This window comes from Aureobasidium melanogenum (assembly GCF_000721775.1).
Source record: "Aureobasidium melanogenum CBS 110374 unplaced genomic scaffold scaffold_1, whole genome shotgun sequence".
Taxonomy (NCBI): Eukaryota; Fungi; Ascomycota; class Dothideomycetes; order Dothideales; family Saccotheciaceae; genus Aureobasidium; species Aureobasidium melanogenum.
The window spans coordinates 1,144,418-1,165,565 of record NW_024470053.1 but is presented as its reverse complement, the minus strand read 5'-3'; the positions used below and the strand labels follow the sequence as shown (position 1 = coordinate 1,165,565).

Here is a 21,148-nt window from a genome sequence, read left to right as displayed (position 1 = left end):
ATGTTATAATGCTTGCAAAGAGTAATAGATTAACTAATAAGGAAGCAGCTCGGCGTGTAAGGACATTAGAGAGGGTAGTAACTAGAGCTATGTCGAACCTAGCTAAGTTCGGAGCATTGTCGCTACCTCGTACTAGTAGTCGTCCTCGTCTTATAGATGAGATAGTCATAAAGGTCCTATTAGATTACCTCTTATCGAAGCCTATTATAACTCTTTTTAAGATAGTAACATTCCTCTTCGATAAGTTTAATATAACGCTAGACCTGTCGATAATCTATAGGGCAATTTATTATACTAGATAGAGCCGGAAGGTCTTACTAAAGATCGCATGTTAACGTAGTTAGGACTAGCGTAATCGGTACGTAGCTCGTATATGCGTATATAGTCTAGATTAGCTCGTCTTCGTCGACGAGAGTAGAGTAGATCGAGCCTTAGCTACGCGTAAGTATAGATAGGCTCCTATCGGTAAGAAGGTATCGATTAGAGAGGTATTAGCTCGAGATTAAAGATATAACATCTTACCGGCATATACGAATAAGGGCCTCATGCCTTATATAAGGATCTATTAAGGCATAACGGACGCTAAGTTCTTCGAGGACTAGTTCGGAAGAGCCTTACTACCTCTTTACCGGCCCTTCCTAATGGCTAATTCTATGATAGTAATAGATAACGTAAGCTTCCACTGCGTTAATGTACTTTATTAGATAGCTAAGGTGTATGGCGTAAGGCTAGAGATGCTACTGCCTTACTTACTGGACTTTAATCTAATCGAAGAGTTATTTAGTAACATTAAGAAGGCGCTAAAGCATAATTAGGTGCTGTTTTTAGGCGATTGCGATAAGGATTTTCATAGATACTTGAAATTCGTAGTTAATAAGTACGGCGCAAGCAAAAAAAGGGTAAAGGCGCACTTTAGAAGGTCGTTATAGCTAGAGTTGTTATTATAGTTATAGTTAATGTCCCGGGTAGGAGCATTATTTTGGAAGTTAGGATTTATTATAGTCACGTGCAAATCCGAGCTCTCCTATTAGCTAGCTTTATTACTAAAGCTCGCTTATCTATGTATATAATAAATCCGGACTAATAGGAGGGCTTACCGGCTCGCTTAGCTAGCTTAGCAGCTAACTTCTAAAAGCTAACGCCCTCCGCGCGCATTAAGACTAAGTCTTAGCATTAATATTAATAACTTCTACTACATTAACTACCTTCTTTAACCCCTTATTCTTCTAGTGTTTTACTCTATCCTTAATCTCTATAGCGATTCCTTCTAGAATTCCCTTCTAAATAAGCTAATCGACACTAAACTATTTCCTCCTATCTAATAACTACTTAATAGTCACTCTCGTAGCGTTAACTTTATTATATGCCTTGCGATAGTTATCCTTCTACCTTTGTAAGTAAACTAAGTTCTTAAGCTACTTAAAGTAAGCAACTAGCGTATCGTCCGGATACTAGAATTCCTCGCTAACACTAACTAGAGACGAGAATATTAGCAACTTAATACCTAGCATAGTTAGCGACGATGGAGTTAACTAATAGTTAATATTATATACCGGCGCTACCGGCGTTAACATGGCCTCTAATAGACCACTTTAACTTAGCCGAGGTATGCTCTAAACCTTCTTCTAAGCCTCCTTCGTAGCCTCGTTCCTTACGATCTAGTCTTTAACGAATTTATAAGGTTCGTACTTCGTTATACCTTTCTCTCTATCGTCTAATGCCTTAGCCTAATAATTAAACATCTAGACGGACAGTTCATAGTAAACCTGTTGCTAATCCTTCTAATAGTACCTTATGTCGCCCTTATAGTTATACTAGTTAATAGTAATAATGTCGTATGCTAACTCTAACTATGTCGTTTCGCGAAAAAGGACGGTCCCTAGGCGAGCATTCTAGGCCTTCTATAAGGTAGAGCCTTTGTTAGTTTTACTAGCTAGTTAAGGGTCTTTAACTTTGTCAAAGTTAAGTGTTATCTCGAGGGTTAATCGGCTAGTTAAACTAGGTTTTATATACTAACGACAAGTCTTAAAGAAGTCGAATATCGGCTTAAAGGCCTTTGTCGAATAGTCCTCGGTGTTATATATGGACGTAGTCTACTTGCCTTTACCTCGGAAGAAGGTAAGGAACGATGCATTAAGAAGAGCGCCCTTCTCTACTAGAGCCTTCTAAAGAGCCTACTTAAGCTAACCATCCATTACACTTTAACAGCACTTCTCTAAACTCTCTACAGATAACTCGACGACTATAGGGACAATCTTACTAGTAGCGCCTTTAATGCCTCGAACGACAAACTTCTATCTAACATCGACACTAAAGTTAGTTAAGTCCACTATCCCCTCTTTATCATCCGAGTCGATAATCTAAGAAGGCCTAGCATTGCTTAATCGCTCTATTAGAGCTTGTCGCTTAGTTAAGTTGTTGTTTGCGTCGTCGCTCTTGCGCTTGCCCTTTAATCTGACCCTTGCCGGAAGAGGTGGTGGCGAGGGTGAGGGCGAAGCCTCTAACTCTCGTTCCGGCTCCGGCGCCCTTCTAAAGGCTTTAGAGAACGACGGCAAAGAAGGGAACTGCGAAGACATGTTATCCAACATCGGAGGCTCTAATATTGACGACATTAACGTGGTATACAGGGTGCATAATTCACGCCTACAGACGGTTTGGCAGAAGGTATGGCTACCCCGCTCAAATGGTTGATAACGCTAGTAAAGCTAGCGTAAAGCTAACGTAGGTGCAGGGACGCTGTACTTCAACAAAAACCTCAGAGGGGTAGACGCTTGTTTTGCCATGGATTGTAAACAACCCATTGGTCGAAGAACAGGCAGGTTGAGGCTGCCATACCGGACCCTGGCTTGGGCCGCTCGGGCGCGTTCGTCTCCGAGAAGGATTTTGACCATCTCGACTCCCACTACTGGATCTCCAAGGCGCGGTCACACGAGACAATTTCCTCATGCCTACCTCTCTTTTCAATGCCGATTTTCCATCGGTCAGATCACTGAGCGGTGGTGACTCCATGGCGCTCGGTATTCGGCTCCGATAAGGTAGCAACGAACGCTATGAAATATGCTTCGATTGTTCGCTACATTCCACCTTCTCATTGGTTCCAACGCCGGCCCTAACTGATTAACCAAACATGCCACAACCCCTTGATCCCAGAGGCTAGTGAAGCCGAAAAGCCTTAACGAATTTCAAGGAACGTGAATAGTGGATGTCCTCGAGTGCAGAGAATTACTTCATGGTCTGACTGTTACATCTGTTTGTCCATCCATACGCACAAACCCGAGGTTCGCTCGATATACTGCTTTGGGTTCCTGAAGCCAGCCCCGATTCCACGGTATTGCCGAATGCCGAGCAGCGACCACGACCATCAACGTTAGGAGGCTCAATGATTCAGCCCGCAAAAAAGAATGCATACTCATGACCCCCTGATAGTTCATTGGATTCGCTTACTGGCAAGATTGTGCCGCGCGTTCTAGGAGGTCTGTTGGTCTGGACATTCAACTTAAACCCGATCGTATCTTCCACCTAGTATGCATATGATCAACGTCAGAATGCGTAAGTTTCCATTGACTGAGACCATTCCGTGAACGATCATATCACTGTGATATCAAGAACACTTCACTTGGGTCCATCAAGATATCCCAGATGTGATTCATGGAGCAAAGTTGGAGCTCCCTCGTATCCTGTCAAAGTAACATTTGTTCTGTTGATCCATAGACCTTAGCACCTCTGCGACTTCGTGCGTGTTCTCAGGACTAACAGGTTTCCCTTGACGTCTTGAACCTTGCTAGCCTGCGAAACACCGATCCAAGTAGCCATGTGTCAATCTTGATAGGCCGCCCGTAGTGGTCAGAAATTCAACCAGATGTTGTCTCAACTTTGGGGCGGAATCGTTGCGCCTGCAAACCGGAGTTTGCTCGACCTGAATTCGGCATTGTTGAACTTACACCAGCTCTTGACCTGTCGTATCCTAACATGTATCAAGTACACTGTGGGTGGACTTATGCGACAATCAGTAATCGCGCGACTTTCTGTCGGCGTTTGTGCATCGACGATTCAGTGTGATTAGCGCAATGACGAAGCTGCGCTTGGTTGCTGACAGTATGACCCTGGTCTTTGAAGAACCATCATCTCGATAGCCTCACAGCCTCTCTTCAATGATGAAATGGATGCGGGAAGATAGCCATGGGCTTAGAACATCAGTACGATCGATACTAGGAAGTTTGGTGGCCGGACGGTGTGGTGAAGGGAAATTTCGTGTTTGCTTTGATTTTCATCTGAATGACACTACACAACCCATCCATCTCATACCCCATCCTCTCACAGTGACACATCATGAGGGCGACAACATGAGGACTTGGTCTCGTATAGCTTCGCAAAAATCGCAAATAACAACCAAAAGACATGAAAATGATGTAAGGGAGTTCATCATCTATTGTATTTGTTTCTGCTAATACCCTAGTTCTACGCCATAGTGCTCTCATCCAAGACATCTTCCAGCAAATAACGCCTGCACAACTCTACGTCTGGCACACTCATACTATACGTGGCTTCGTACGAATACATGCTCAATTGGCTGAAGAAAGGCTGCAACACGCCACGCAAGAAGTCGTCTCTGGCCATTGCTTTTGTGTCTGCGCCGTCCACGACAGACCCTCCCAAGAACGGTTTTCTGACACCCGCCTCGCTGTACGAGTTGCCGATGGTGGTTGGCGGCGTAAAGGCGGAATGCTCAGAGTTCTCCATACCGAGAGCTTCGGCTGCCTCGTCGGTCAAGGCAACAGGGTTGAGGTCGACAGGTCGGTATACGGCGTCGATGGTGTCGGTGATGTAGAGCCACTCGTGTAGCTGGAACTCGTCAGGTGATAGTGTAGTCAGCAGATCAAGGAGCTTGCAAGCTTGCAACAACGAGAGGTTGCTGTACGTGTCTTGGTCGTGACCACCAGGCAGGCATGTAGTGATGGCTTTCTGCAAGTTTGCATTGAGAACGGGCCAGACAGCAGATAGATGTATTGGCGAAAAGCAAAGAATCATTGCTCGTAAGACCATGAAGACTTCTGCCCTTGTGGTGGATGATGGCGAGGAGGAGGCATCAGCCGTGCACAAATCGACGAGTTTGTCCACAATCTGTGTCAGATTACCAACGAAAATGTCTTGCTCGCAGGCGAGCATGAGAAGTATCATCTTTCGCAGGGTAAGCTGTGTCCTTCGATCAGCTTCGAGTCGTGCTGCATTGGCACCGACACCGAACATTATACCAGCTGTTGAAGGAGCGGTGATTTTGGATAAGAGCTCAGGAAGACGGTCCTTGTCACCGAGCGCCCACTTGCGCAACACAGGATACCATCCTTGGTGCATCAAATTTGCAGAGCATGTCAACAACCGAGGGTTGTTGAAGGCATCTGCAATATCCTTCTTCCATTGTTTGGAAGTCGGCCCTTGCTGAGCGACATGTTCAAAAAGCGTCAACAAGTCCTTATTGACATTCTCAGGGAACGCCTTTGCATGGAAGGCTGGCGTCATGACATTGCTCGATATGGTGTTTACAGCAGTCTGAACCCTGTCGTTGCTTTGCAGAATTGCTGAGAGCCTTGGCGTGACATAGAGAAGGCTGTGAATCAGATCGCTAGCTCCACTGGGAAGTTGCGATCCAGTCGATGGAGCCTCCAGAATGTTGCCTAGTGGTCGTGCAGTGAAAGTTGCAGTCAGCAGTCGGAGGAAAATGTCGCCTAACTCGCGTCGCATCTTGCGCAATTCGCCAAAGTTGGTGTTGTCAATCTTCTCAGCGAGCAAGACGGTGAACTCCAGAAGAGATGGCAATATCTGTCTATGAGGTAGTGGATTTGAGAGTACATCTCTCAGGAAGATCATGCACTCGCTCCATATTTCATCGGTCGCATCGTCTTCGATTGCGCGTGAGTAGCTGAGCAAGAAGGCAGCCACTTCAGCGGTGGACAGGTCAGACGTTAAGCTCGATCTACGCCCGATATCCAAGGCATCGATGTTTGTCCGACTGTAGAGTGCATTGATGATGACCGGCACTGTGTTCTTGGGCCGAGATCCATCCAAGACCAGAAGTAAATCGAAAACGGCTGCAGATTCGGCTTCGTTAGAAGGGGCTGGCCGAGACCATATCAGAGCTAGTGTTTCGAGGCACTCCAACTCTTCAGCAGCAAAGAGATTTTCAAGAATCTTTCTCGTACGGTTTCTCAACTTGAGGGCGTTCAGTGAGGTAGTTGCTGCACACGTAGTGTCCGACCGGCCACTCTCATTGCTCGCCCACGCCCAGATAGAGAAGCAAATTCTGATAGCGTCTTGGAACGACAATATCATGGTGAGTCTGCTATTGATGCGACTCGTTTTGGTTGGAGGTGCGTGCTGTCCGTCCTGCGAGAAAACACCGGATATGTTACCGAAGAAGCCTTGCGATGGCTCTGGAGATTTTGGCACGGGGCTAACGATCTCTTCACTCTGGAACTGACGATGGACATGAGCGAGGACAAGCTCGAGTCCATGTAGCAGTGCTGATAACGTTGATATAGGGACCGACTCAATTTGCTCATGCGTCGAGTGTGAAATGTGCTTCACATATCGGAAAGCAGTTGAAACCTGCTTACATATGCACTCGACAAGTGGTAACAAGTTCGCAAACACAGCATCTGCGTAGAGTGGCAAGACTTGATCAAGGAATTCGACCCAATGTTCGAGGAAAAGACGACTGGAAGGTGATGACAGACCGGCACGTAGACAATCCAAGAGCTCCGGTGGTGGTGTAGAGATCACTGGTTGTGGCATCTTATCTGGGACTTCGATGGTGAGTGAAGGTCTGTGAGAAGCAAGTGGGCTCCGGGGTGGCACAAACGTGCTTTGGCCTGACGTTGCTCGTAGTCTGAGAGCTTTCGATATTGTTTCGAGGTAGACAGTCTGAAGCGCTCCAATTGGGCCTTTCAAGGCCTTGCTGAGCGTACTGATGAGCGCATCGTCAATATCCATCTGCTTCAAGACGGATGAGTCAGGACACTCGAGTAGTGTTTGAAGTATAGTCAGAGATGCATGCTGCAGAGACTGGGGGATTGCGTGTCCTTGCAAAGCAAGAGTCTTCAGACAAATTCTTGACAAGAACTCAACGGCATCATGCTTTGAGGTTTCAAGCCTAGATGTACTCGAAAAGTTAAATTGGAGATTCGAGAGAGTGAGCCACATGTGCTCGTTGGGATTGCGTAGGAGATTCCGTAGGTGTTGAAGACAGAAGTAGACACCATCTAGACTTTGCTCTGCATTTCTTCGTGTCCGATGCCGAGCTTCTTTCTTTCCTGCTTCGCGAGCGAAGGTGTCCATGTCATTTTGGAGCTTGGAGCATATGATAAAGAAAATTCTGTCGAGACTAGACAGGCTTTGTAGCCATGAACGGACGACATCTGCTGCACCTGTACCCTCAGCATTCAGCGAATCTAAGAGCAACAGCAATGGTCTTGTCAGAACCCTCTCCGGGTCGACATCACTACCGAACTCGCCCGAAGCAGGCATGACACTAGGTCTGCGAGACAAAGGCCTTCCGGAGCCTTCTGATCTTGGGCTGAGACTCTGCATGGTATGCTCCCAAAGAACCGTGAATCGAGAGGCTATTTCCGGACCATCTACCTCGGATTGATCACCAACGAGTAAGGCCAATCGTGCTTCAACTTGGTGTTCAGCTCTAGTCAAGCTCTCCAGCTGCCATATCAGTCTTACTGCCTCGACATGATACTTCGGTCTGAATGGTGATAGATGATGCCATACACCGTTGAGGACGTTAGTCTGAAGATCCATGACCTGTGCATGACTGAAGTACGGCGACTGATTCCCAGCAACACTGGCAACTATGACTGACATGATCGAGCTAATGACTAAGAAGGATGACTGCTCGGTCGAAGAATCTCGTAACAGGCTCTCTTTTCCAAGCACCTTTTTGAAAGTGTCGTAGATGACTGCGTTGCGGAATGCTTGGGAGTTGGGGGTCTTGGTTATAATGCTAACAAAACAATCTGTTATCAGACCCAGCTGGTTTGTAAAGGTGTCTGATGTCAAAGCTGATCTCAGGACTTCAACGACATTTTGAAGTGTATATTCAGCAGTTCTTCGTCGATCGAGCCTTTCGATATCTGTAACGTTGTCTTCAAAATCATCTCTGATGTATTGTTGCGTTAGTGATTTGGCTACTGACGAGCAATTCTCGGCTTGCCAAGCAGACTGATTAGAACCGTCTTTCTCGTCTTGCTCAAAGGTACGCGGAGGAAGAAGACGCAGTAGTCTTTGCGCAAAAGTCAACACAAGGGTCATGAAGTGTTCTGATTCACCCTGTCCCTCATTCAAAATGGAAGCAAGACGGGCAAAAAGGATCAGGAGAGTATTTGGAATGTGCCTCAGAAGCATTTCTTCATCGCGCACATCGAACCGATCAGTGACGAAATGGAGAAATTCGAGACCATGCAATGAATCCTTTTCAGCAGATCGTCGCGAGTCAAAGGAAGACAGAAGCACACTTATAAGGCGCGACCATATCAAGCTGCTCTCAACGCCATCGAAAAACAGGCTTGCACTGCGAATAACTTCTTCAAGTTGCACGGGCGAACTGGCTTGGCTGTAGTCGTGCGCGTTTTTGAGAGCAGGAAGTAGAATCTTTGGAACAATCAAGCCGCCAACTTCCCAGCGATCCATCAAGGATAGACATATGCGGAAGGGCTTTGCACGGACGGTTGGGTTTGTACTTTGCTGGCCAAGCATATTGATGATACTTTTCTCAAGCGCTGCCGCACCATGCTTCTGGAAATACAGAGCTTGCTTTTGGGAGACATTACCACGTGAATCTGTAGGCGAGAGGGGCGCACCGTCTTCAGCTTCTGAGGCCGTCGGGTCAGGGCCGAGAAACCATGACCACAACCTACGGTTCAGACTCATGTCTCTTCTCAGAACACAACTTGCGGCAGCAGTAGTGATCAATACCATGTCTTTGGATCGGACGTGATTGCGAAAGACGGGAGAATGTAGAGGCAAGTGTGTGACTAGGAGATCAAGGAAGCCACGCTGCACCAGAATCTGCGAGTCCTGAAGACCGGCAGCAAAACAACGCACGAGGAGACCAGGCTCAGGGTTGATAGCAGCTTGTGCAGCCAGAGGAAGCGTGCGATCTTCCACCTTGCTCGAATCCGGAGATGTTTCGGTTGAGGTGAAATTGGGAAGCTTACGAGTCAGAAAAGCCAGAGCACCTTGCCTACGAGAAGGATTCGTGATTACAGCGAGGAAAAAACATTGCCAGAAGTAACCATCTCTTCCTTCAGCATCTGGGTCATCCTCGATGTCACGAGAAGAGCATTTCCGCAGAACGTCCAGAATACGGAAAGCTCTGTCAAAGTCCTCGCTTGTTTCATCCTCAATGCCAGGCAGCAATGACAAGATTAGAGACTTTGTGGCAGGACGAATGTGTTCAGAGTCTAACTTCAAGATGTGATCCTCGATGACCGAGTAGAAGATGGGGCGTACGGAAAGAGATGCGAAGGATAAGACAGGAACCAAGCCAGGCAGGTATACGTGTAAGGTTTGGCCGAGCGACGGAGGTGGCAGGAAGGAGAAGATGGTAGCATAGACATCGAGAGCTTTTTGGTGAACACCAGAGGGTAGAGCAGGATTGAGACATTGCGCCAGACGCAAAGCGACGGAGTGAGCGTGAGGAAGATACTCGAGAGCGGGAGGAGGAGGGTGGAGGGCCTTGAGTAGGCGGGCTAGAAAGGCAATGTAGTCAGCCCATTCTTGCTGGGCGCTGTCGAAGGATAACAGAGCACGGTCTATCGCAGTGGCATAGCGACGAGTGGTCTTGTCTTTCTGGGCGACAGCTGGGCGGAGATGCAGTCAGTGACAATAGTTCAGGTCCAGGAGACGCGCAAACGCACATACCGTCCTCGACCCGGCGAGGAGCACGGAGAGCGGGCGAGGAGCGTCCCGTACTCAGAGGCGACACGGAGCGCCGACCATCACCGGGTTCAAAAGGCATCTCCAACCAAGAGCATGGAAGTGGACACGATGATAGATGGTATTGTCGTTGGTAGGCTGCTGTATAGCTCGCGCTTGGCGTGGGGGAGACGTGGCTGCTTCAGGTACGCGTTTCGTTTATTCCCGAGCTATTTGAAACAACCATCTATCATGCTCACTACAACTGCGTATGGCAAGAAACGGCGTGTATGGCTGACTGGGTAGGCTTTCAATTGATAGCCCGAGACGATTCCGTAAAGACTTGGAGGAAAATCTGAAACTGTCGGTGGTGCAATGCAAAGATGCACCGAGGACCCAAAACGGGGGAAGGAGCGTCCGAGTGTTGTCACAGTAGGCAGGCACGTCACGTCACCGGCTTCCCTTGACATTTACTGGGAACGAAATTAACAAAAAAGCAGTGTTCACCAACTGCCACATTACATACGAAACTGGCTAGCTAGGCAAGAATTTCCTCTTCTCCACTGCCATGCAGCATTCGTCCAATCCGACTTCTCCTACTCGTTCTCGCTCTCCCTCCCCTCCTCCACGCGACTCTTCCTCCTCGGCCATTGATACCCGCGACACCAGTCCATCACCTGACAACAAAGACGCTTCCCTTCGTAAAGACAGCGGCAGCGACAAGACCGAAGCCACCTTCTTCCAACACATCACCTACCCTGTCTCCTACACCTTCAGTGGCCTCCTTCGCCGCCTCAGCGCAGACGAAGCTCCCACACCCCTCGCTAGAGCCTTGTCAGCAAACTACAACGGCGCCATGAGCCCCTCTGCCGCCTTCTTTGACGCTCCCAAACGCCGTCTATCGCCCTTCCAGCCCCCGCCTTTAACTCCTTTGACTCTTGTTGGCTACAGGGACTCCACTCCACTCGCCAGTCGTCTTTTGGAAAAGGCCCTGGCAGAAGAGATCCGCCTGCTCATGCCGCCGCGAGTTCAGCTCGTTGACGAATGGAAGTTGGTCTACTCTTTGGAGCAAAACGGCACATCTTTGGGCAGCTTGTATAGCTTGAGCGACGAGTACAGAGGCAAAAGAGGCGGCTTTGTCTTGGTAGTCAGGGATGCCAGTCAAGGAGTCAGTCTCAACTCCTTCAAGAACTTCTGTCATCACAACTGACACTACTCTCTAGGTCTTCGGCGCGTATCTGTCCGACCCCCCTCAACCTCATCCACATTATTACGGTACTGGAGAATGTTTCTTGTGGAGCGCTTTCCGCTTACCCTCTTTACCTGATCTCTCATCATTACCTCCGCCACCATCTGCCGACACCACACATATGCAGCGCAGCACAACAATCGCTTCCACCACCAAGAAACCTTCCTTGAATCCCTCGTCAACAAGTGGCACTTCGACACCCGACAGGATTCGCTTCAAGGCTTTCCCTTACACTGGCGAAAATGATTACACCATGTTCTGTCAGCAAGGTTTCTTAAGTGTTGGTGGCGGCGATGGCCATTATGGATTGTGGCTAGACAACAACCTGGCCAGAGGCATCAGTTCACCTTGTCCTACCTTCGGTAACGCACGTCTAAGCGACGAGGGTGAGAAATTTGGAATACTCGGTGTCGAACTGTGGTACATTGGCTCTTAACCAAGCCAATAAGTTTTGCCATCTCCGATATGTGGTATTTTTGTGGTACGACTTGCAGCAAACGCCTTGACCGAGCATACCGGCAAGTCTTGCGCGTTTCACCGTGAGTCTTGAGCAAATGAGCATGCCAATGCTGAACGCTCCGTCCAGTTTTTTGGACTTCGTGACAATGCGTTACAATCTGACGTGTTGTCCGCCGTCAACGCGTAAAATCGTTGTTTCATTTTCAGACTTTGGCAGAAACTGAAGAGAGGGAAACCAGAAGATTTGGCTCCTAGGCGCATCAGCGAATTGCACAGACAACTCTCCAGAGTTCGATATCAGTGGCTGCATTGTCATGGACCTGGAAACCCTCTATCCAATGCCTCGAATTATCGGGAGTAACAACAGGGCCGGTAGCCAGGCTTCGAAAGAGCCACGTTGAAATGTCGACCCTCAATGCCTGGTGAGAAACTCTGCCTCACGAAGTAAAGCTGCTCTAGGATGTCTAATTGACGAATTTGCCAAGTCAGCTGTTGGAACCAGCTTTAAGACTTGGTTTTGTAAAGAGAACACGGGATCGACCAACGAACCAACAGCTCTTTCTGTCATCAACAGGCGAGATTTGCCTGGCTTGTTACAAGGCATCGCGGAGATGCAGAATAGCTGGACATGTGCCCAAGACTTGCGGCATAGCTATTACAATGCACAATAGTATCCAACATGAAGACATCTTAAGAACGATTTTTCCGTGGCTATGAGTCTCTCTAGAAAGGTACTGTGCATCCCCATAGCTGAAAATTTCGCTGAACACCGCCGTAAGAGGCGAGTCCTCACAAAATTGTGATCTTCTTTAGCACGCCGGAAGGTATCAGACCAAGAGACCTCGCACTTGACTGCGAATTGTTCTCGACTTTTCGAAATTGAATGTTCTGGCCAAATAATTGATGAAGAAATAATAATGGTAGTTCCAAGTGGCCTGATCCGGAAACAGCCAGGCCAGATGAGTACAGGGCTGAACATCGCAACGGTCTTTATTTCAACTTCCAACGGCCTTGCACCCAATCCGCTCATGAGAGTGCATGTGCTTCCTGAAACACTCTGCCTTTATTGATGGCGTACGATACATCGCATTGCCGACAACGGCGAAGATGGTATGGCGGCAGCAAGAAATTCTTGCCAAATATAACATTTCATTGCTCCGTCAATTGGGTCTTGCAATCTCTCTGTCTTCTATACCACTTCATCCATCTGCTAAAAGTCGGCACTAATTAGCAGGAAGCAGCGATGCGCGCGTCGGACATTCTTTTGCCCATCGCGGCTGCCAGCATTGTTGCCGGCTCACCTCTGGTCTTCGAAGAACGTGATGCCAACACATGTACAATCAAAAGCATTCAGTCTGTTGTCGCCAAATTGAATCCTGCTATTGCCACACCTTATTGCCAGTCTCTTCTCAAAATTTCTACAAAAACTGCGACCAAAACATTGAAACCTTCAATTCCTTCAAAACATATCGTAACGACGACTGTGCACAAAACAATCACTTCAACCAAGTATGCTTATGCTGCAAACCGAAAAATGCATGAAAGATTAACAGTTCGCAGAAAAGTCACCAAAGATGTCACGGCCACGACATCTAGCTCATTCAATGCATCGGACACAAGAGTCAAGAAGAGCACTAGCACATCTAGCAAGAAAAGCAGCAGTTCTACCAAGATCAGTAGCAGTCAAAAAGCCAGTAGCTCTGCCTCATCTTCAAGCTCATCGCGATCGAGCTCGAGCTCAAGAACCATGCCCGTTCCGTCAAAAGTATCTTCCTCCAGCCCATCCTCCAGCCACACTGTGGTACTGTCGACAAGCAGCAGTCTATTGTCATCAAGCATGACCTCGGCGAGATCATCAAGCAGCATCCCATCAACTCCAACGTCATCTTCCAGCAGCATCAGAAGTTCGACAACGAGTTCATCAAGCAGTGTCCATCCTATTTCATCCTCGGTGGCCATCACGCCAAGCATGGGCTCTTCAAGCAGCAACCTGCCCATGTTTAGCTCCAGCAGTACATCACAAGGAATTTCAAGCATGACTTCCATCACGGTAACAACTTCGGATGTTGTGTCTACATCGGAGAGTGACTCAACGTCGAAGTCAGAGACTGCCTCAAGCTCATCAACCACCTCGGCATCATCTTCACCTCTGATTACTGTGTCAACAACGGGCAGCAGTCAATACACCTCCATGAGTCCATCCTCGAGTCCCTCAAGTAACACTACGGCCTCTACCGATGTAGCCTCCTTCTCGAACACAACATCGACAAGTACGGGAAGTACCGCACCATCTGCAGGATTTGGCAATGTTACGTCGAGTGCAGCAGAATCAAGCGCAGGGGTGGGTAAGCGTGACTTGGAGCAGCGTGGAAACGTGGCAGTGTCAACGAAGAAGACGACCAGCAGCAAAAAAGTGTCATCGACGAAGAAGCCCAGCACAAGCGTCAAGTCGACCAGCACCAAGAAGGTGACGACCAGTAGCAAGAAAGCCAGTACCTCGTTAAAACCTATCTCTACAACAAAGAAGGCCATCTCGAGTACAAGTCCCGTCAAGACGTCAAGCATTCCCATCAACAAGGGCCAGCCAGCGCTTTTCAATGGACTCAACAACGCACAGCAGTCAAGCATCTGCAGCTGCTTGCACGTGCCTACTCCTACCTTCACAAGAAGCATCTTTGTGGACACGTTTACCACGGTTACGTCAACAGTGACGGCTGTTCAAACTCTTGTCAGTTCGACCACAACGACAGCATATCACACTGTAAGTCAACCAATTAGGATGCTATTTTTATTGAAATGTTAACTGATTATTCAATCTGAGCAGACGACGGCGAGACCTGATCTCTTCTACATGCAAGTTTCGAGCAAAAGCAAGACATCGGTTGACGGACAGTGGGCGGTACTACGAGGCGAACTTCTTGGATTCACGTCAGGAAAGGCGGGAGCCAGCGAGTTCTTCTTCGCCGAGCCCAATTTGCTGGTAGAGTATCAGTCGAACTTCTTGGCCAATGTCGAAGGGGGAGATTGGGCAACGTCTTTCTACATGAACTCGGTTTGGAAGATGTACAACGTGTCTGCGGTACCGCTGGCTTGTGGTAACAAGGGTGGAGTACTCTCATGCCAGAGTGGTGATCTCGAGCAGTTGTACTGGTGCTCGGTTTGGGGCACAACATCTCTGGTTCTTGGGCCTTCAACCTACGACAATGGGTTGTGCAAGCCTGTGTCGCTCGACATTGTACCGGCATGATTGATGCTTTGATTTACAAGTATATGTTCGCTTAGGTCTTGCAATAATATTCTGATTCAAAGATATGACGGAAGTTGTGACGGTTCTCCATGTGCTAGAGACTGTCACGGTGGAGTTGAAGAGAGTCAGATAGTTTTGCAAGGTATGTGGTTCCCACAGAGAAGCTCATGCAAGGCTATGTCATGGTCAGACCAACATTCGGAAGACAATTGAGGGTGTGGCTCAACGGCTGTATTCGGGACGAGTTGGGGAAGGTGCGGCTTGCGGAGAGCTCTCTCCACATGGATGTTTCGCAGATCCCTTGGTCATCACCCGAGCACCGTAACCATCCGTCTTTCCATTCGACCTCTCATAACAAACCAAACACCTCGTCGCAAGCACTCGAGACACCCAAATATCTTCCCAGAAGCTCGTACACATCTCACAAACACACAATGACTTCACGCGCAATGTCGATGCCAGCCCGCCGTCTGGCCGCCAGCCTCTCCAGTCCCGCTATGATCCGTCGCAGCTTCCAGAGCTCAGCACCATTGCTCGAGGTTCCCGCAGGAGCCATGCCTGTCCGCAAACCTGTTGGAGCTTTCCGTGGAGGGTACGAAACATACCATCGTCTTGGTGCCACCCTCTCACAGCTCCCGACCGTACAGCCGAACTCCATCGCGTGACATGACTGACAAGCTGCTTGCACAGTATCCTTGGATTCCTCTCTGGTGCCGTCTTGAGCGGAGGAGCTCTCTACTACTACGTCATTGACGAATACCGCGTCTCCAACGAACTGTTGACCGAGGACATCTACGTGAGTCGCAGTAGACACAAGAAGCGACCCAGCCAGACTAACGTTCTTGCGACACCACAGGCCCTTCAATCCGCCGTCTCACGCATAGAGACCTATGTCAAGACGCTCGAAGGACAGGTCCGCAAGTAAACCCTCTACGCCTGCCTGCCCAATTCCTCCTTTTCAATCTCAGATCGCCCTCGCTACTCGACCAAGACTGTTCCTCGCCGAGCCTCCCGCTCCCCTCTCGACGATGGCTTTCCCTTCTATCCTCCGCTCCAAGCATCGCTTCCGAAGCTGTCTCAGCATGCATTCGTCCGCAGCCTTTTTCTTTCTTCTTCGAAACGCCACCGGCTCAGCAACACATCTCCCTGTTTTCTCCCTGCTCTTCTCTCCCATTGATCTTTGTACATTCAAAAGATATCCCTCAACCTTCTCGAATGAAAAAGAAATTACATGAAATAGAGGACACGTCCTCTGACTGTTCGCAAGGTCTTGAAAGAGCTGTGAGATATATACTTGAAGCGCCAATGTATACCAATCTCTGTCTCTCCTTTGGTAATGATCCTATCGTAAGTTTCTTTCCGAGTCGCGTCAGTCTCGTTCCCATTTCCTCTTTTCTTTTCTGTCTTGTCAGTATTCATGTCATTTTCATTCCAAGTCATCGATGTCACAATCAAAGAGGAGGAATAATTGCATGAAAGTCATAATGTGCTTTCAAATTCAGAAGAGTTAATCAAGCTATTTCTACAAGAATGTCATGGCCCCCAAAATGAGCTCGTCGGCTCAGCTAACCATGTCCCAATTCAATCCTGGGCTGGCGCATCTAGATGTACCACATGCTGGGGTTCATGATTGTAGGGTTAGCCATGGGCAAGAGAGGAGGAAAGACCAGCTCAGGACCGCCAGCGGCGCTGGGGCTTACAGTGCTCTGAGCGTCGTCGGCGACACCGAAACCCTTGCTGTGGTGAGCACCGCGCAGAGAAGCGATGTGAGCGTAGTAGACGGCAGGGAAGAGCGAAACGGGAGTGGTTGCGCGGATGTACTGGTAGGAGTGCTCGTAGATCAGAGTCTGGATCTTCTCGTTGGGCCACGAAGGCTCGTTGAGCAGGACGTTGTAGTGGACAGGGCGAGCTGTACCCTTGATGGCAGCGTGAGCGCAGAGGTAGAAGTCGTTTTCGTAAGGCTGGGTGACTCCAGTCTCGACGAGGGTGCCTGGAAGAGCGTTGTTGTTCTTGTCACCGCCGCTCTGAGGGAAGAAGCGCACATGGTGGCGCTTGGAAGCAATGATGACCAGGAATTTGGGAGTGATGTTGCCCTTGGCAAAGGCCTTCTTCATGGCAGCCACTTCCTGGTTGATGACTTGAGCGAACTGGCCCTCGGAAACACCGTCGCGGAAGTAGACCACAGTGACAGGAGGCTTGCCCTGGCCGACCTTGGGCATCCAGCCGAGTCTAATGAGAGGCATGATGTGCTTCTCGATATTCTCGTCGGTGATCATCTCGACGCGATAGCCGTTGGTCTCGACAGCAGCAGCGTAACGAGTGCCCTGGACGTTCATGGAGACAGTCATGGCAGCCATGGATGGGCCCTTCAAGCCAGGAGCTGAGTGAGAGACATCGGCGCCGATGACGACGGTGGAGTTGTCGAGAATTCCCTTGACAGTCTGAGCGGTAAAGGCAGTGTTGGTGTATCCGCCCAACTTGGCGTTGAACTTCATCAATACGTTGGAGATGTATTGAGGCTGAGCCTTCTGGACGTGGGCGTATTGCACACATTGAGAAGGGATGCCGAGCTTGCATTCGCAGTATCTCTTGATCTTGCCGTAGACGACGCTGTTCTTGTCCATGAGAATGAACATCAAGATCTGGGGCTTCTGCTTGTGCTTGTTGCCAGCAGCAGTAAAGGCCTCTTGTGCGAAGCTGGCAGGGTCAGGGTTTGATGGATAGTGGATCGCAGGGTTCATCATGGTAGGAGGAAGTGATGCGCCATGAGTACCGTACGTCTGAGCAAAGGCCTTGACAAACCTCTCAACGGCGGCCTTGTCGACTTGAAATCTGCCAGGAACAACGCAGACTCCCCAGGTGGTGAAGATGTTGGGTGGGGGGATAGACGCGAACTTCTTGCCCTTGAGGTCCCAGCGACCACTTGTTCTGGGATCGGCCTGAGATGAAGCACCAGTGCCGCCGAACTGCAGCTTGGGGTTGGTCAACAGACGAGCCTTAGCGGAAATGGGCTTCTGGTCGATGGACATTCCATAGTTCTTGATGAAAGGGTCGGCGGACCAGTTGATTAAGTTGACGCCAGACTGGATGGCGGCCCAACGCTGGCTGGGAGGAGTGACAGCGCGCTTGATCATCTGAGATGTCTGGTTCTCGTCGAGCTTGAATGTGTATCGCTGGTTGTCCTTGAGCTTCAAAAGCTCTAAGGGTAGCACGGCCTTCTTGGTCATCTGGACGACGGGCCAGCCGGGGTTCCTCAGACGAATGTTGTGCTCGGTTTGGAAGTATTGGGCGACGGTCTTGGTACTGCCATCCTTGAATCTCAGCTGATGGGACGAGTCTTGTCTCAGAATAGAGTCGATAACGTATTCGTCCTCAGCGCCCTTGCGGTGAGCGGCGATTACACGAAGCTTCTTCAGACGACGAAGATCGTAAAATCTGGCGTTGTTGGGTGCAAGCAATCGCTGGATCTCGGACTCGTCTCTGAGTCTCGCAACAGCCACAACAGCTCTGGACAAAGGGCCAGATTGCCAGAAGGTGCCGTTGGCCACGTCAGCGTTGACGACCAGACGGTGACCACCAGGGTGGTGAGCGATACGGAGAGATTGGTAAACACCAGTTGTGTGTTCAACGTGACCACCAAGGGCGCTGCGCTGAGAGGCCGCGGCGAAGAAGGAGCGCTTGATGGAAATCAGGCGGTTGGAGGGAGTCTCACGCATGATGTGGTCGAGCACCGTGATAGCCTGGAGGATGCTGGGATCGTACGTGGCCTGGCCGCTCAGGTAGGCGTTGAGAGTCGTGAAGTTGATGACGGCAGTAGGCTTGATGGTGACACGGTGACTGTCGGTACGGCCATTGCGAGCCGGACGACCAGCCTCTTCATCAAGGTTGACGTTATAGCGGATCTCGTCCCTCTTCTGGAACGACCAGGCGAGAACATTGCCATCAAAGATCCAGCCCTGGCCAGTGTTCTCCTTGGTGGCCTTGCTGTTCCAGACGGCTTTGATCAAGCCACGCTTCTCAGCACCAGCGCCGACCTGGACCTGGTATTGGTAGATGGGCTTGGTAGGCAAACCAGTGACGGGGAAGGCGTTGAGACGGACTTCAATCTCCCTACCGAGCTTGGAGGCAGGCTGACGACCGTGGAACTGGTGACGAGCGCCGCGAGCGTCGGTCCACATGGTGGCGCCGAGATCGATGTTCTTGACATTGTTGGAGATGCCGGGAATCACCTGAGTGGCAGGACCAGTGGGAGCGGGGTCACGATTGCCGTCGAAGCGTTGAAGGGAAAGGTGAGCAGCAGACTGAGTGGCGGACGAGGCACCGCCGGACTGACCCTCACGCTGGGCGTTACGCTTGGTTGAGGAAAGCATCTTGAGTGATGAGGAGATCTTTGGCTGAAGCGCAGAGATCGTCAGTGGATTGTCGAAGCTGTGTTGATATGAAGAGTGGATGAGATGATGATGGATGAAGGAGGTAGATGAGTGTTGAAGATGTTGAAGAAGGAAGAAGAAGTAGTGGAGTGGATGGTAGAGGAAGTGGTTGGTGGTGGAAGAGGAGAAGGTTTATATAGCTAGTGGAAGGTGTTGTTTGCTACACATGTGAGAGGTGAGGTGAGAAGGAAGAAGGAGTGATGATTGAGAGTAGCTGAGTAGGTAGTGATCTGGAAGGAAGCAAACAAACATACCTGACTGAGAGCTGAAAAGACAAGGAAGGAGGGCTGTGAAGCTTCGGAGCTGGTAAGTAACACGCTCGAAGTGGCAGAAGCGCAGTGATTGTTCGGAGCAGGAAAGTGATTGTGAGAGGGGGGTGTGCTGAGTCGGAGCAGTTGATAGCAATTGATGAAGTAGAAGGTAACGAGGAAAGCGCTTGTGATGAGAGAAAGATATCGAGAGGGAAATCGGCTGGGATGCAAGATGGAGAGATGGAGAGAGTCGTATGCAAGAAAGAGAAAGCAGTGAAAAACGTACCAGCAGCGAAAAGAAAAGTAATGCTTGTTGCAGGAGTGCAGTGGCTGTGGTGTTGATTGAAGATGATCTGTGGTAGAGACGGTTAGATGATTGAAGGATGCAGGATGAAAGTTTGTGTGCAAGCAAAGACTGACCAAGCAATGTAGCAAAGCGCACTCGGTGTCGAGGAAAGACTGACTTGAGATGTGCAAGCGAAGCGGCGATCAGACTGGCAAAGAAAGGATGAGTTTGGTGCAAAGCAATGGCTGTCTTTTGTGGTTGAGCGAGAAGACTACAAGGATGGTCGAAGGTGGATGGCGGTGGACAGCACAAACGCAATCAATTGAGAAAACGAGCTTGCTGCGTGGGAAGCCGAGGAGCTAGCAACCAATAGATACCGTCTTGCGCTCCCTGCAGGACGACTCAGACGATGCGAAGAAGTTGCATCAAGACTTGGAGTCAGTGCAAACCGTGGATACCGCCTTCCCTGTCGAAACCCCAAGCAAGCCAACATGCATCTTCTTCGCCTCCCTTACTGCAGGAAACAGCGTCACAAATGAGTCCACATCCTACCTGCTTGATCACCTTGATCTCAAACACTGACACAGGAAACATCCAGGCAGCAAGCGAACGAAAACAATGCCCAAACCTTTCGACCAGCACGAGTCCTCTGCGAAAGATCCGAGAAAGACCTCATCTCCCCAAGCTACCGCCAATGCGCTCGAGCAGACAGGTAGCACAAGATGCACCGAGCACAACACCTTTGCAGCTGGCAGAAAGAGACACCAACTACAAGCATCAAGCCTGTGAGACCAGAGCCACCTTTCGCCATCAGCGTCATGCTTCCAGCTCGTGGCAGCACATAGCCCTCGGGTCCGTACGTTGCATGTGTCGGGAGCAAGAGCGAGAGTAAGAGCAAGAGATGCATCAGAAGTTACCAGTCCGTGTCGTGTTTGGCTTGTTGGCAAGAAAAGTCATGACAGAGACCCACGAAGCCGCTTTCGCTCGAGCTCCGGGAGCTTGCCTTGACAGCCCGGCATGGTTTCAGCAACGAGCATTGTAGAGACTTGAGCATTGGACCAGCGGCCATTCGCTACGCGATGCATGAAAAGAAGCAAGAGAGTTGTTCGTCGTTGGTCGGCAGGAAAAAGTGGAGAGCTGCATGGCGTTGCCGAACCGCTATGTCTGCATAGAGCCGCTGCCAGCAAGCGATAATACCGTACCATTTCTCGTTCGTGTGACAACGACATGGTCGATCGAGCTCTCTCATAGATCAGTACATGCAACTTCGTCAAGACTGTTCTTATTCTTCGTTTATATATTACAATC

General features: G+C 49.5%; 5 protein-coding genes across 5 annotated transcripts; 3 read left to right on the top strand and 2 right to left on the bottom strand.

Moving 5' to 3' along the window:
- Nucleotides 1-4,458: 4,458 nt before the first annotated feature.
- On the bottom strand, nucleotides 4,459-10,021 carry M437DRAFT_36074 (uncharacterized protein; the record flags this gene model as incomplete). The annotated part of the gene is made up of 2 exons (XM_041019376.1): nucleotides 4,459-9,863; nucleotides 9,925-10,021. 2 exons carry the CDS (start codon nucleotides 10,019-10,021, stop codon nucleotides 4,459-4,461), a joined length of 5,502 nt encoding a protein of 1,833 aa, XP_040884446.1.
- Nucleotides 10,022-10,486: 465 nt separating this feature from the next.
- M437DRAFT_71237 (TLD-domain-containing protein) lies at nucleotides 10,487-11,603 on the top strand (the record flags this gene model as incomplete). The annotated part of the gene is made up of 2 exons (XM_041025644.1): nucleotides 10,487-11,086; nucleotides 11,142-11,603. The coding sequence occupies 2 exons, from the start codon at nucleotides 10,487-10,489 to the stop codon at nucleotides 11,601-11,603; spliced, it is 1,062 nt and encodes a 353-aa protein (XP_040884445.1).
- Nucleotides 11,604-12,869: 1,266 nt separating this feature from the next.
- Nucleotides 12,870-14,873, top strand: M437DRAFT_61826 (uncharacterized protein; the record flags this gene model as incomplete). Its single annotated transcript, XM_041023987.1, has 2 exons — nucleotides 12,870-14,387; nucleotides 14,451-14,873. 2 exons carry the CDS (start codon nucleotides 12,870-12,872, stop codon nucleotides 14,871-14,873), a joined length of 1,941 nt encoding a protein of 646 aa, XP_040884444.1.
- A 434-nt stretch (nucleotides 14,874-15,307) lies between these two features.
- On the top strand, nucleotides 15,308-15,798 carry M437DRAFT_36009 (uncharacterized protein; the record flags this gene model as incomplete). The annotated part of the gene is made up of 3 exons (XM_041019362.1): nucleotides 15,308-15,465; nucleotides 15,564-15,669; nucleotides 15,730-15,798. The coding sequence occupies 3 exons, from the start codon at nucleotides 15,308-15,310 to the stop codon at nucleotides 15,796-15,798; spliced, it is 333 nt and encodes a 110-aa protein (XP_040884443.1).
- A 676-nt stretch (nucleotides 15,799-16,474) lies between these two features.
- On the bottom strand, nucleotides 16,475-19,051 carry M437DRAFT_38245 (Piwi-domain-containing protein; the record flags this gene model as incomplete). The annotated part of the gene is made up of 1 exon (XM_041019798.1): nucleotides 16,475-19,051. The coding sequence occupies one exon, from the start codon at nucleotides 19,049-19,051 to the stop codon at nucleotides 16,475-16,477; it is 2,577 nt and encodes an 858-aa protein (XP_040884442.1).
- Nucleotides 19,052-21,148: the final 2,097 nt, after the last annotated feature.